This window comes from Aspergillus costaricaensis (genome assembly GCF_003184835.1).
Source record: "Aspergillus costaricaensis CBS 115574 unplaced genomic scaffold BO79scaffold_3, whole genome shotgun sequence".
Classification (NCBI taxonomy): domain Eukaryota; kingdom Fungi; phylum Ascomycota; class Eurotiomycetes; order Eurotiales; family Aspergillaceae; genus Aspergillus; species Aspergillus costaricensis.
In genome coordinates, this window is record NW_020291803.1 from 1,280,371 (window position 1) to 1,294,452 (window position 14,082).

General features: G+C 49.1%; 4 protein-coding genes across 4 annotated transcripts; 3 read left to right on the forward strand and 1 right to left on the reverse strand.

Annotated features, from left to right (window-relative positions):
- Positions 1-2,654: 2,654 nt before the first annotated feature.
- BO79DRAFT_224813 (uncharacterized protein) lies at positions 2,655-4,303 on the forward strand (the record flags this gene model as incomplete). The annotated part of the gene is made up of 8 exons (XM_025683697.1): positions 2,655-2,681; positions 2,747-2,835; positions 2,874-2,892; positions 3,411-3,442; positions 3,472-3,564; positions 3,836-3,840; positions 3,972-4,057; positions 4,112-4,303. 8 exons carry the CDS (start codon positions 2,655-2,657, stop codon positions 4,301-4,303), a joined length of 543 nt encoding a protein of 180 aa, XP_025544153.1.
- A 1,786-nt stretch (positions 4,304-6,089) lies between these two features.
- On the forward strand, positions 6,090-8,512 carry BO79DRAFT_251007 (uncharacterized protein; the record flags this gene model as incomplete). The annotated part of the gene is made up of 3 exons (XM_025685844.1): positions 6,090-7,953; positions 8,019-8,398; positions 8,465-8,512. The coding sequence occupies 3 exons, from the start codon at positions 6,090-6,092 to the stop codon at positions 8,510-8,512; spliced, it is 2,292 nt and encodes a 763-aa protein (XP_025544154.1).
- A 1,366-nt stretch (positions 8,513-9,878) lies between these two features.
- Positions 9,879-10,462, reverse strand: BO79DRAFT_45179 (uncharacterized protein). Its single transcript, XM_025689270.1, has 2 exons — positions 10,360-10,462; positions 9,879-10,295 (listed from the first exon to the last, which is right to left on the reverse strand). The coding sequence occupies exons 1-2, from the start codon at positions 10,418-10,420 to the stop codon at positions 9,979-9,981; spliced, it is 378 nt and encodes a 125-aa protein (XP_025544155.1). The 5' UTR covers positions 10,421-10,462; the 3' UTR covers positions 9,879-9,978.
- Positions 10,463-11,441: 979 nt separating this feature from the next.
- On the forward strand, positions 11,442-14,026 carry BO79DRAFT_166036 (putative MFS transporter). Its single transcript, XM_025679288.1, has 7 exons — positions 11,442-12,129; positions 12,195-12,297; positions 12,346-12,509; positions 12,576-12,736; positions 12,792-13,023; positions 13,075-13,522; positions 13,582-14,026. Exons 1-7 carry the CDS (start codon positions 11,875-11,877, stop codon positions 13,752-13,754), a joined length of 1,536 nt encoding a protein of 511 aa, XP_025544156.1. The 5' UTR covers positions 11,442-11,874; the 3' UTR covers positions 13,755-14,026.
- Positions 14,027-14,082: the final 56 nt, after the last annotated feature.

Consider the following 14,082-nt stretch of genomic DNA (forward strand, 5'->3'; position numbering starts at 1 on the left):
CAGGTTACTCCCCAGGTTTCAAGGCTCCTGGGCTATATATTAGAGAGGACCGTGCGGTTGGGCCATCCAATGGCAGGAACCTTGTCAGGATATCTGGCTTTTTGGACCTGGATCTCTCAACTCCGCATTTTTGCTGTCCCCGCTATTGAGATACACGTCAACGTGAGCTAGTTAAATGCGCCACTGATTTAACACAACGGTCGACCATGACGCCGCTTGGGGTAACTGACAGCCGTTGACATGGGACGGAGTGGTGCAAATAAGCATTAGGCAAACCAATGGTCAGGCACCCCGCGTAGGTTGGTCGGTCGGTTCGATGGCGTTCAGGCCAGCCATTGCAATCCCTTAACAAGTTTGTATTCTATTATCATTAGCTAATTAATTGGTGGCATCATGATGGGTCTATGACATGCGTTCCTTTCGGCCTTTGCTCGGATGTTCGGATAAGCATTCCAGCATCCAGGGATAACAAACAACTATAGTACTATCAGTGTTAGTAGCATAACGGCACAGTATATGACCCAGCTTTCGAAAGTTCGGCATTCGTATGAACCTCGTTCCGACTGAATGATAGTCGGGTTAGAACGGTGGAACCGCGGTTGACGTCCGATGCTACGGAGGACACTCTCCGCACCGTATGATGTTCGTCTGGTTAATGTATAGTAGTGTGTATAATTCGGACCCAAAGATTTCCACTTTTTTTTTTCTTTTCGTACTTTGCAATTCGATGAGCATTCAGGCAACATGCTATCGAGTCAATGCATAATTTCTCAAAATTGCCTTCCCACTTTAAGTATCTTTTTCTCGCCGAGGTACGGAGTACTCTGCGATAGTGGATCCTGGAGAAATTGCATTGAGAAGAGGAGCTGAAATTGATGCTTCCTGACTCGCTGACTCGTCAAATTCAAACTTGGCCCAGGATCCATGGTTTATGCAGTGGAAGGGAAACCACGCGAATGAGAATCGCCCGTGCTTGCCAACTGCGGAATCGGAACATACTACTACTATTGTGAATTAACGAACTGATCTGATTACGGCAGAACGTTCCCTCTTCCTTCGCCTCTGCAAAATGGAAGAATGGATGTTACTAGAAGCAACTCCTCCCGTACACTGGTACGCCAACCATGATTTAGACTGCAGGATAGGAGATGATATGCGCCCGCCGGAGCCCGTCTGTCAAGTTAGCATGGAAGTGACGCGGTTGGAAGGCAAAGCCCCGAATAAGATGTTGAGATGGCGACGTTGCTTGTCGATCACGCGGGAACTCCTTACAGGGGATCTGCAATGGCACTAAACCGGGGATAGACGATAGATGGAGGATATATCCACTTCCTGGGAAACTTGCAGCTCAGGCCCCGTCTTTCTCGCGACGACCGTTGAAAATCAATGCCAGTCAAGCGATGGCAGTTGCCTTTTTGTTTTTGAAACAGTCAGACAGGAAATTGTAGATGATCTTGACAAGCTGGTAGCGAAGGGGCGGAATGTGGATGACAATTTGTGCCTTAGTACTTAGTAATGGTGGGCCTTTCCGCTAAGTACAATCTCCGCATGCACCACCACCGAGTCAAACCGCGCCCGCGACTTATCAGCCGGCTTGATGTACCGTCCTCATCATCCGTCCATCTAGATAACCATTTGGGCCTGTGTGGTTTTGGGCCGTAGCTTACACACCCAACACGTGCGATCAGACATTGACCCAACCTAATGGAAACTGTATGTAGGCGGTCACTCTCTGAGTGAGACCAGTCAGGCAGGGTTGCTCACCGACAGTCGCCAGTAGCTTGGAATACGGCGGATGGGATCCCTTGTGGCTAAGCTATTGAATCTTTTGCGCTCTCCTCGCTTCGCCATCTTTACGTGTAGAAAATTTTCATAGTTTCAGCTTGCATGCTTATTGATTATATACAAAGTATAAGTACGCTAAGCCCGCGATTGTCGTGGTGTTTTGGAGGGTAGGCACTGCCGAAATATATGCAACTAGGATTCGAGTGCATTGACCGATTCCAGAACCCCCCGAAGAATATAGCGCATACTTACCGACCTGCGGCGTCAATATTCTGTAGTACTAGTGAGAAGTATAGTAGAAGAGAGCTTTTCACTTCCTCTTTTTATGTGCTAACGGGCACCGTTGCTTGACCAGGTGAATCATCCGTCGTGTTGTTTCAGTAATCTTCAGTAGTAAGCACAATCACCAAGATCCATCATCATGATGATATATCTTCAAAGCGGGGAGAAACCGCAAACCGTGTCACTGGAAGCAAACTGGTATGTCAAATACTGGGCATTGCATTGCACTGCATCAATAGTCCAAATTCTAATCTGAAGATTGACTGTACATCAGTCTCGTTTGCAATTGACCCGGCATCTCAGATCACTCAGATCCAATTCAAGTCTATTGCGCTCTCCCCGTGCACCCAACTGGGACACACGCATTCTTTCTTGGCTATAGCTTGTAGCTGACAAACAGGTGGCCATAGGGTTTGAGGATCCAGCACAACATATCCTCCGCACTGCTGTAGATGGATTCTGAATCGGTCTCAGGGATGAGAAGATGCGTTATCAGTCTCGAGTATCATCGCTGACATCATGTACACAACCGTAGTAAGAGAGTGAATAAGGTTCTCATCCATTGATTCGGGAGTCTGAACCTTCCCATGGTACACAACCGGGAGTGTGAGAGTGTGTTGTGTTGGAGGCTGCGACAAAACTCCGTGGATACCGGTCACTTCAACTTCCCGGCATTGAGGGGGAACACGGACCGTGGCTATCGATTAGGTTACTCTTGGTGGAACAATCTGAACCGCGGAATCCCTCACGGGAGGCTTCCACTGGTTGGTTAGAGATCAGCATTCCCTGAGTCGGGACATGACCAGGAGAGTTTTCCTGTCACTGGTAATGTAGGAAAATAAAAGATTAAATCATTAGTCTGATACATGTACTCCATACACGGTCCATAGAGACTATTAGTCTAGGTAGGGTTCCGAAATTGGGGATTGGCAAATCCCCCTCAATGTTTCGTCATGCTTTGTGCGTTGGGAAAAGAATCTGGGGTGGGCGATAATCCTGGCTAAGATCATTGCAGGATAATCGTCGAAAATCTTGACTCGTTTCATCAGGAGACTCGAGAAGAGACTGGAGTTTGGTAGAATCAACTTGGCAACCTTTTTGTTGTTGTTGCAGTCTTGGCATCGCGTTATCCTTGGATAAGAAGGATAATAATAATGACATTAATCGGTATTATTTGCAAACGCGATCGTCTAGTCATCCGTGGTGCCAGCGGCCGAGGTACCAATGTTAGTTACCTAGTGACTGTTACTACTACTTAAGTAGTCAAATAATACCAAAGTAACTAGTCAGTAGTACAGTGGTATAGTGTTAGCTAAGTGCTACTAGTTACTAGCTCTCTCCAGGCTGTTTCTCCGAGCTTCCGTGCTTGGGTTCAGTTCCTTGGAGGCAGACTCCATTTGGTAGTCATGGCGTGACAGCTAAGAAATTTAGCAGGCGTGTGGTCGCAAATCAGCTTCCAATTTGCTCGTCCGATTGGACTATTCAGGTTACTAGACAGTACTAATTGGTTCCAGTTGATTATGGTCTTATGCATTCAGCACGTTCTGTTGTTCTTCAGTAATTAATACTTTCTGGTATCAATTATCGATTTCTGCCGCACACCAAAGATCTGAAGAAAGCACTGCACCGAACTCCCAAAAAAGTAAAAAATAAAAAAGAAAGAAAGAAAGAAAAAAAAAAAGAAAAGAGATAAGGAGGCGGCTCTCTAGTTCTCTACTACTTATTGCGCGTACTCGGCAGTTAATCACTGATACCAACCATTACAGAGATCTGGTAATGTAAGTAGGAGGAGGTCCAGCTACTTTTTTTACTACTACGTACTCTCCGTGTCGGAGGGCCAAATCCCCCACAACGAACATCTCCTATCAAACGAGGGAAGATGGGCCGATGAGGCGAATGCAAAGACATCTTCAGTCAGCCAGACCCGCACATCGTTTATCCAAGTTCTCAAGTAGCGTCGCCTTCGATTACCTCGCAAGGATGGAGCCGGGTTTGGCCATTGTAGGGGGGGGAATGGTTGACCCGCTCCTAACGTAATATGGAGGTATTATTGGGGACGAATCGTATGTGCGGTACGATGGTTACCGAATGGCAACAACGGCCGCAGAACTACAACCCGCTAGTTTCCCAGCCTAACTTTAGTACCAGTTACCAATATGGAACCGGACTTACCGTACAGCCCCAAAGGTGTCTTAGTCTCACCCGCCTAGCTGGTCGAATCAGAGTGGTTGACTGATGCAGAAGGGGAGAAAAAGAGAAAAGAAAGAGTGGAAAGAGATTCAGGAGACGTTCGAACATTTAATCTACCTGATAATATTAGCTTCGATGATACGATAAGTGAAGGGAGGGTCACCCTCTCGAACCGAGCAAGAATGCTCGTTTACCATAATCCCCCTCATTCCTTGTCTTTCAAGAAATACTCATAATAATAATAATAATAGTATGATGGAAGATATGATTATGGCGAGTTCTCCTTGTATTTTCTGGTATGACTCGCAGCTGCAATAAGAGTCATCGTAGAATACCTCACCCCTACTTGGATGTGAGCTTTTTGAGATCAGATCAGAGTCTTCAAAAGATTTTCTTTCCTTATGCGTACGTTGCATACTACGTCCATACAATACACTTCCATCGGGTTTCCCCTCGTGGATTTTTAATCGGGCGGCCCCCCCAAATTGACCTCTTTACTTTTTCTGCTCCTTGTCGGTTCAACGAACTTAGATTGAACAAGAAAGCGAACGTGAGAAAGGCGAACAAAATAGAAAAAGAACTAAATACACATGGACGATTTTTAAGGATAATCACTGGATTGAACAAAAAGTGACTTACGAAGGAAAGAAGAAAAAAGAATAAGAAAAATTAAAAAGAAAAGTAATAAATCAAGAAATACTAACCAAAGAATCAAAAAGTAAAAAGGAAATACAGGGCACGGTTCGGGAGGGTGTGTGCCTGGCGTTCCTTCTCGCGTTCTCTGGAAAATCCCGTCCGCTTGTCTCCGCCTGTCAAGTCAGTCGGTCTCCCCTAAAGTTGAGAGCGAAAGAGAGAGTGTGTGAGAAAGTTGTAGTCGCAGCATCCCATCATTCCCTCCCCTCTCTCTCTCTCAACTCTCCCCCATTATCTTTCCCTCCTCCCTATTCTATTCCCTTTCCCCTTCTACTCCCTCCCACACCTTCAGCCCCTCTTGCTCTTCTTCCCTTTTTTTCCCTTTCCCGACCCATCCTCTCTGCTTTTCTTTTCCCATCCTTCCCGGCTCTCACCATCCCTCCCTCCTCCCCTCCCCCCCTGAGCGGCCCGTCTTCTGCTTGATTCAGAAGACAAGGTGCCTAGGATCTGGTTATCGTTTCCTTCTCGATCTCCTATTTGTTTTTGGCATTGTTCCCTTCTTGTCTCTATTCAACATTGTTTGTTAGCTCTGCTTTTTTCCTCTTCTCTTTTCTTTTCTTGTACATGGCTCGACCGCTCTAGACAGCTTCTGCCATCCCTGGAGCCTTGTGTTCCGCACGTCGTACCTCGTCGCCAGCTCTCCTCCCTCTTCGATCGCCTGATCCCGAGCCTTTCGTTTCTTTTGTCCTCGTCAGCATTCGTTTTTTACATCGACAGAACACTTTTCCTTAATTGTTGTATCAGTATAATTCGGTGGGGACATATTTCCTGCGAAACAGGTACGACCCCATTCCGCCGCTTGCCTTTGCACACCCCCCTTTCGAAACGGCAACCACATTCGCGTTGGAGAAACATCGGTCCTCGAGAGTTCAACTAGCCTTTGAACCGGCTTGTTCTTGTGCAATCCTGAACTGACAACTGTGTGTAGTACAGACTTTCCCCCTGTTGCCTTCTTACAATCTGTCTCCTTTTTCTACCCTTGTTACCTCTCCTCCAGACTTGATCGACGTTAGGCTTGGTTCATTTAGATTGGGCGCTGCGGACAGTCGACGAGCTTACCTGTCGACACATCTCTCCCCGGAGACGCTGTCAGCTACGCGTCGGATGTTATTTCGTTCCGGGTAGTGGAGGAGAACACCATGGCTGCGTTGGTACAGACAATCCCCCAGCAAAGTGGCACGGTTTCTGTGCTTCAAACCCGACCATCCTCTTCTTCGGGCACCTTCACAACTTCCTCGCAACCCGGGCAACAACAAAATCCGCGGAACTCGACGATGTCCTGGAACCCCTATAACAACAACGGCAGTTCGGGAAACTACAGAGTGGGCCACCAGGTCGTGGCCCCCTACGCCTTCACCAGCACCCCAAGCCCCTCGAATTCAACCAACATGCAAGCCCGTCAGTCACTGTCCCCTCATCTGAGGCCAGAGCATCGCACATCTTCAGCCCCTTCGGTGCCTCAGGGACCTGCAAGTCCCGCCAACGTCGGAGTCAACTCGCGTTTCGCCCATCCTGCAGCTGGTTCTGTATCCACTTCTTCCAATTCCTCCGTCCATTCCTACATGTCGAAAGACGACTCGGCGATTCCGACCAGACAAATACGTACCGATGCTCCCTTGCGCCCGCTCTCCACAGTTAACCTTCCTTCACCTTCCTCTTCGAATTTCATGAACATATCCTCACCAACTGTGGCCCGTCCGTCCCCCGACCGCTATCGTCGTGGAAACCGGCGACCGGAAAATGCTGCGGGCACCCAGCCCGCTTCCACGCAGCCTAACGGACCGGCACCTGCACGTTCTGCAACGTTAGCCACAGACGACAGTGCCCTCCACATGAGTACTCCCAGCCTTGCGGGTGTGTCTCTGGATGCCCCCCGCCGCATTGGGCATGTCCGCGTGCCCAGTGCTGATGATACTACGCGCGCAGATAAGCCTCAGACAGAGTTAGCCAAGAGGTATAGGCGCCGGAGCTGGGGAAACATTGATAACGCTGGTCTCATCAATATGCAGCTACACTTGCCCACATCATCGCCGACGCCGACAGCAGGTGGCCATGACTACTTCGATCAGAGCACGCGGCCCCGATCGGCACAGTCTCATAAAGAAGTCCAGGGAAGCATTCCGTCCGCCCATTCTTCGACTTCATCTGTACGTGATGCAGGACACAGCGAATCTGCATCATCCTCCAGTAAGAGCGGTCCCAAGACCGATGACAGCAAGCGACCGAACAAACCCTCACCGCTGTCTCAGCCGGTCGAGGTTGACTCTAAGCCCCCGACCCCCAAAGCATCCCAGCCTTCCACAACGCCAAACCCTGCTCCCACGGAGAGTCTCGCTTCCCAGCGTCTTGCCGAAATAACAAAGGGCGACCCTAAGCGACCAGGGAAATCCAGGCTGAGGAGGGCCTTTTCGTTCGGTAGCGCATCAGAGCTCCTCAAAGCTTCCTCGCAAAACAAAAGGGAAGCGATGGCTGCGGAGAGGGCTCGCAGGGAATTGCTGCAAGAGGAACTGGGTCCAGAACAGGCGGCCATAGCCGAACAACAGGAAGCGAGCGGCCTGGGCGAGAGCATTTACTCCTCACATCACCAAGGTCGTATATTCAACAGCTCCACCGACAACCTTTCCGTTTCATCGACAGCCTCCTCCGCCTCTATTATGCTACGCAAGATGGGCAAGGGAATGAAACGATCGACGCGATCATTGGTGGGGCTTTTCCGCCCGAAATCGGTGGTGAGCACATCTTCGACCGATGGTGTAATGATTGAGCCCATGGCACCCCAGCTGTCCGTGGTCAACATTGAAGCGGAGAGGAAAAGCACAGCCGTCACCTCAGACTCGCAAGACCATTCTCTTGGTAACTCGTTGTTCTCTAAGGTGGAAACCGATGCAGCGAACGCCGTGACCCATGAAGATGGTGCCCTGGACAAGTCGCGTAAAAGCATTGTCGGAGGAGACAGGGAGCGAGCGGAGGTTCTGGCAGCTGTGAGGAAGGGCATACTGAAGAGTACGTCTGGGTTACCATGATATGATCCTTACTTGTGATATGTCTCGTACTAACGTCCCATATAGAGACCTACTCGGACCCGGCTAACCAGACATATGTGCTCAAATCGTCTGAAAACATGAACGGCAATGACTCGCCGCATTCTAGCGTTCCCAGCACTCCTGAAGACCAGACTCGGTCAGGCAATCGGCGAACCGACGCGGTTAAAATTGCTGGCGAGGATGATTACCTCTCAGAAGGGCGGTTCCAGACCTCTGAATCAAAGAGCGCGCCTATTACCCCACAAGCTGTGATGCCGAAAAGTCTGGTGTTCAGTCCCCGGATCCAGTTCCACGAGACATGGCCGAGTGGGGAGTACGATCGACGTGGTGACATCGCCACGTGCAACCGGTTGACTCCCCTTCTTGCCCAACAAATCAAGGAGGAGCTGAACAATTTCAAAATGGTAAGGAACTCGTCCCTAATCGCCCCCTTTCTAAGTGAAGTCGATCGAGTGCTAACTATGCCGCAGGAGATGGAGGTCCACGAGACGTCAAAAATCTATACTCACTTTCTCTGAGCCGCTGCATTTCGAATGGCGTTCTTATTGCGTGTCTTGTGTTATTTACCCTTAGGAGGAGTGTTGGATCTATCAACGGCATGGTATTGAGCCTTGGTGGCTTCTAGACCTGTTTCCTTTTCGCTAGAGAGTCTTTTGGTTTCCGTCTTCAGTCCCATGCTGACTCGGTGTCTAATTGTCCGTCGAGTGTATGGACGTGACCGGGTCGCCCCTTTGTTGTGTTTTTTTTTTTTTGCTATGCGTTCTGGGAGTTATGGCGACAGCAACATTCAGGTCTTGGTCTTGTGTCGTGTTCTTTCGTTATTCTGCGCATGGAGATTTATGGGGATTCTACTACAGCAAATGAAGAATAGTGGATCGGCTAAGGGAGGCATCGCCTATGACCCGGTTCCGGATCATTTGGCTTCGATCTACGTCGCACCCAGGATTTGGGCACCGATTTACTTTTTGCGCTTCCTTTCTCCCTCGGCGGCCTGTCACAGCTCGTGCTTTTCGCTTCCTCTTTAATCGTCTTCCTTTCTCCCTCGAGCCCCGATTCCTGGCCGATCATTGCATGCAAGCCACACCGTCTCTTTGAAGTCTCGTTTTGTTCTGCGAGCGTGAAAATTGGGCAGCATCTCTTTGCACATTGTCTCATAGTGTTCATTGTGAAACGTTCTTTTGCTGTTTTCTATTTCCTGCAAGCATCGATCCTTTTTATCGACGTGTTGTCCGTGTACAGCTTTCTGAGACCGGTACACAAGTGAATGTCTCGCAGCATCATCATCATCATCATCCATCATCCAAGCATTGACTGGCAATATCAATGCAATTTTCTTCTTCTCCGCCCTATCTTACGCAATGCTTCCTTGGGATTACATATAGCTGGATTCTAGTTTTGAGGGTGGTTGTCTGGCAAGTCAGCAGACATCGGTCGTAGGTCGTAGAAGTGTATCCCGATGAATTCGAAACCGCGTAGCCCTCGAGCTTCTGAACAATTCCATTATGATCTGGCTCTGTCAAACATAGGGAGAGGGATGGAGGCAGACAGTGTAATTCTGCTTCAGACCATAGCCACCGTATTGCTTATTCAAAGAATGAAGTAAAAGGAAGAAAGAAAGAAAGAAAGAAAGAAAAAAGTAAAACCAGAAGGAGATGACAGCGACAGCCACTAAGTAAATAAATAAATAAGGCCTCCAGGCAAGAGAAGGAAGGAATGAAGGGTAGGTAACTAATTAACTAACTAACCCCCACGCTTTCATCTACAATGGAAAGCGTATGAGTGGATGAACATGCAAAACCCGGCCCCGATCCCGATAGTACCACGCGAGAGATCCCGAGGGTAAATAAAAGCCAATGAGACGAGAATGAATAATCGGGAAGAAGGAAAGAAAAGAAAAAACTGAAAAAAAGAAGACAGAAAAAGGAAAAGGAAAAAGAAAAGTCTCTGCGGCATCAGCTGCCACATGTTGTTGCCGGGGTTCAGGTTAGTTAGTTAGGGGGAAAACACATTCTTGGCAAATCGAGGATTTTGCCGAGGGGTGGACCTGGGGATTATACCTTGCCTGCTTAGTTGGGTGGTACTTTGCTTGGCTATTCGGGTGGAATCTTAGTTTTGAAGAGGTGATTATGTGCGGAGTAGTATAGTAGCTATTCGGTTTCGATGGGTTGGATATGGGAGGAGTAGTAGGTATTCGGGTGAAAAGTAGATGGATGTAGACTCGGCTGCTAGTAGTAGATAGACTTGTTATGGGATCCCGATGGATGGATGGTGGATGGATCAGGTACATTACGAAGTAAGGTACTGCTTGGTTGTTCCAACCGGGTAGTTACTTTCATGAACCATGGACAGGCTGGCTACTGCTTACTTTCATGGCCTGATCTCTCTTTCCGTGTGTGTAGGTGGCGTTGAGAATGAATTTTCTCCATTATTTTCCTCCTTCGGGGGCGGGGGAGCAGACGGGGGGCCGAATAGATGATCTAGCCGGCATGTGCGATATATGCCCGTGTCGCTAAGCCAGCAAGGAAGTAATCCCTCTTTCCCGATGGCCATGGCCTCTTCTCCTCTCTCTTGTTGAATGTCGGGTCCATCCGCCGGTAAACTCTTCAACCTACCATTGATGACGAAGATGTTTTTTTGCTGACTGACCTGATGATCAATCAAACCAGCGGTGACTCTCGTGCGTGAAGGAAGGGGAAAGAGGGGGTGGTGGTAGTGGTATTCCCGTATGACCAATTAATATCCACCGTGGTGGAGTTGCATCCATCCATCAGGAAGTACGGAGTACATGATTGATGATTGATCCTTTGGGAAAAGACCGGTTGAAGCCAGAGCCGGGGTTGAGAGGGTAGGGATCTTCCGCCTGGGGTCGACACCGTAAGAGCGAGCTTTTTTTGTTTTTTTTTCGGGCCGGTGTTCCTTGGCACCGACCAAGTTGGTTTAAGTTTTTCTCGGGGAATTGGATCGGTCTGGGGTTGAGGATTGCGGGATGGTTGTGGATGACTGTATGTGCCTTGCAGTTTTTCTTGTTACTCAAAATAAAAAGGTAGACGTTTTGAGTTAAAATTGAAGAGAATTCATTTGTTTGCAAAGAGTAGGAATTAGATCTTACCCGATGGATAAATGTATCTTTTCTTTTCTCGGGGAATTTAGATGAAGAAGAGATGTAGAGGTGTGTCTTGTGGAGTGAAGAGAAAGAGAAAAGTGGAGAGCAGGAAGAGGACCCTCGCTCGGGAACCCCCACGGAATACTGCTGATGGCCTCCCACGCTCTTAGTTCTCTTCCCTCTCTCTCTCTCTCTCTCTCTCTCTCTCTGTCTACTCCATACTACAGCAACAACATCATCATCATCATCATCATCTTCTTCTTCTTATTTCACCCCCACGCCAGTCGGCCCTCTCCACAAATGGCATCCCACCAGTCCCGACGGTTTCCCCTAATGATCCTGATCTCATCTCCAGACTCTCTCCCCGCTTCCGTCTTCCCCATTGGCGGGGTTGGCTGTTTCTAGTCTTCTACCATGTCTTCATTCCCGATCCCCATTGCCATTGCGGCTTCTCTTCCCCGTCTGTCTCCCCATCCTTCGGGAACCTCGTCGGGTCGTCATCGCTCGGTTCTCTACTCTCTGACCACATCAAAAAGGTCCCCTGGTCCCGACTGCAGCTGGCACCATGGTCCCGTGGTTTACTCTACTCCTCCTCCCTTTCTCCCTCTCCTCTTCCTAATCTTTCCTATCTCTTGATCCCCTTGCCCTCCCCTTACTTGAACCGTTTCCACCTCCCTCTCCTGTTGATCGATTTTGTTTTTCTTCTCACGTTGTCATTGTCTTTGTTTCCTTCCTGTTGCCTCATAGAAGGCCAGTGTCAGACCATCGGAGACAATCATGTCCCCCAGAACTTCTCATGATGTCGAACGGGACTTCGACAAGAGCCATGTCGACAACGTCGAGATCGTGACCGATGGGGTGGCCAATGCCGACAAACCCAACCCCAAGAAAGAGGCCCCGGCCTATGTGGCCAGTCTCTCTCCCGAGGAGCGTGAGAGAGCCGAGAAGGCCCTGGTCCGCAAGATTGACCTGCGTCTTCTGCCCATGATCATCATCATGTACATCCTTAACTATCTGGACCGGAATAATATTGTAAGTGGCATGCTTGAATTTGTCGCTATACGCAATCCTGTGCTCACTATTCTGGTCGCTACCAGGCTGCTGCCAAACTCGCTGGTCTCGTCACCGACTTGAACTTGCAGGGCGTGGAATACCAGACCTGTGTCAGTATCCTGTTCGTGGGTTATCTGTTGATGCAAAGTAGGTGCAGACCTCTATTGGCAGAGTAGCAAATACTAACAGTACCAGTTCCCTCCAATTTGCTCCTGAACAAGTTCGGAAAGCCTGCCCTCTACCTTCCGGGTGCTATGATGCTATGGGGTATTATCTCTACGTGCACGGCGGGAGCTCAGAACTATGCCGGCTTGGTTGTAGTTCGCTTCTTCCTCGGTTTCGTTGAAGCTGCTTACTTCGTACGTCTGCCTAGACGGAAATAATATATTTCAGAGCGCCTTACTGACTTCTATTCTCCCTTCCAGCCTGGCTGTCTTTACTTCCTGAGTGCCTGGTACACTCGCAAGGAACTCGGCTTCCGCACTGCAGCTCTCTACTCGGGTTCCCTGATTTCAGGAGCCTTCTCTGGACTTATTGCCGCTGGTATCACTGAGAACATGGACTACAAGATGGGTCTTCGTGCTTGGTTAGTTCCAAAATAAAGACATAAGACGTGCAAATCGCTGACTTGAGAGCAACAGGCGCTGGCTTTTCATCATCGAGGGTGCAATCACCATCGTTGTTGCCGCCATCTCCATCTTCATTCTGCCCAACTTCCCCAGAACCACCAGCTGGCTCAGCGAAGAAGAGAAGCAGCTTGCCGCTTGGCGGCTGGAGGAAGACATTGGTGAGGACGACTGGGTGGATAGTGAACAACAAACCTTCCTCCACGGTGTGCAATTGGCCTTTACCGATATCAAGACCTGGATTCTTGTAAGTGCCCATTTAGAGAGACACTGCCATTCACCCAGCTTACACACGTAGATGCTGCTCATCTTGTGCATTGTCTCTTCCGCCTCAGTCACAAACTTCTTCCCCACCGTCGTCAAGACCCTCAACTACGGCAACATCGAGACGCTTCTGCTCACCGCTCCCCCATACGTTCTGGCTGTCATCTGTGCCTTTGCCAATGCCTGGCATGCCGATCGCACTGGCGAGCGCTACTTCCACATCACCCTTCCCCTATACATCTCCGTCGCGGCTTTCATCCTTGCTGCCACCACCACCAGCATCGCTCCCCGCTATGTCTCGATGATGCTGATGGTCCCATCCCTGTACACCGGCTACGTGGTAGCCCTGGGTTGGATCTCCAGCACTCTCCCTCGTCCGGCGTCGAAGCGTGCCGCAGCTCTGGCAGGTATCAACTGCGTCAGTAATGCCAGTAGTATCTATGCCAGTTACATGTACCCGGACAGTGATGCGCCACGATTCGGTAAGTACCGTCAACCGATTTACTATCCTATGAAATCAAGACACTAACTGTAATACTAGTCACTGCCATGACCGTCAACTGTGTCACCGCCTTCGTGGCCATTCTGTCCGCAACTGCCCTCCGCTTCATCCTCGTCCGGCTGAACAAGAAGCTCGATCGGGGCGAGGGCCTGGGCGATGGCGGAGGTGTCCCTGGCCAAGCCAGCTCCAGGGGCTTCCGTTTCTTGGTTTAGAATTAGATTGTTTTGTTACGACTTCGGATTGTTATGGGCTGCTTTATATACCCCGAGCGGGTTATGGTTATGGTTTTGGTAAATATTTGCACACAGCATTTCTATCAGATTTTGGGTCATCTAGTTGGCTGGCTAGTATCATGACGAGTATGCACGATGCATGATGCATTATGATGTGTTATTTTACCTATTTATTATTGGGTATTGAATGAAGACATGATCTGAATACAAAATGTGATTTTAACTACGACATACCCCCAAATACATCAATTAAGACCTATTATCTTATTACCAGAAACTCTCAAAACCCCTCAATCAGCCCAAGACT

Bases quoted from the DNA above. Each gene is read 5' to 3' on its own strand.
- BO79DRAFT_45179 (XM_025689270.1), bottom strand. From the start codon at position 10,420: ATGGAGAAAATTCATTCTCAACGCCACCTACACACACGGAAAGAGAGA. The intron at 10,296-10,359 runs GTAAGCAGTAGC...ACAACCAAGCAG, and splicing joins AGAGAGATCAGGCCATGAAA to TACCTTACTTCGTAATGTAC.
- BO79DRAFT_166036 (XM_025679288.1), top strand. From the start codon at position 11,875: ATGTCCCCCAGAACTTCTCATGATGTCGAACGGGACTTCGACAAGAGC. The intron at 12,130-12,194 runs GTAAGTGGCATG...GGTCGCTACCAG, and splicing joins ATCTGGACCGGAATAATATT to GCTGCTGCCAAACTCGCTGG. The intron at 12,298-12,345 runs GTAGGTGCAGAC...TAACAGTACCAG, and splicing joins GGGTTATCTGTTGATGCAAA to TTCCCTCCAATTTGCTCCTG.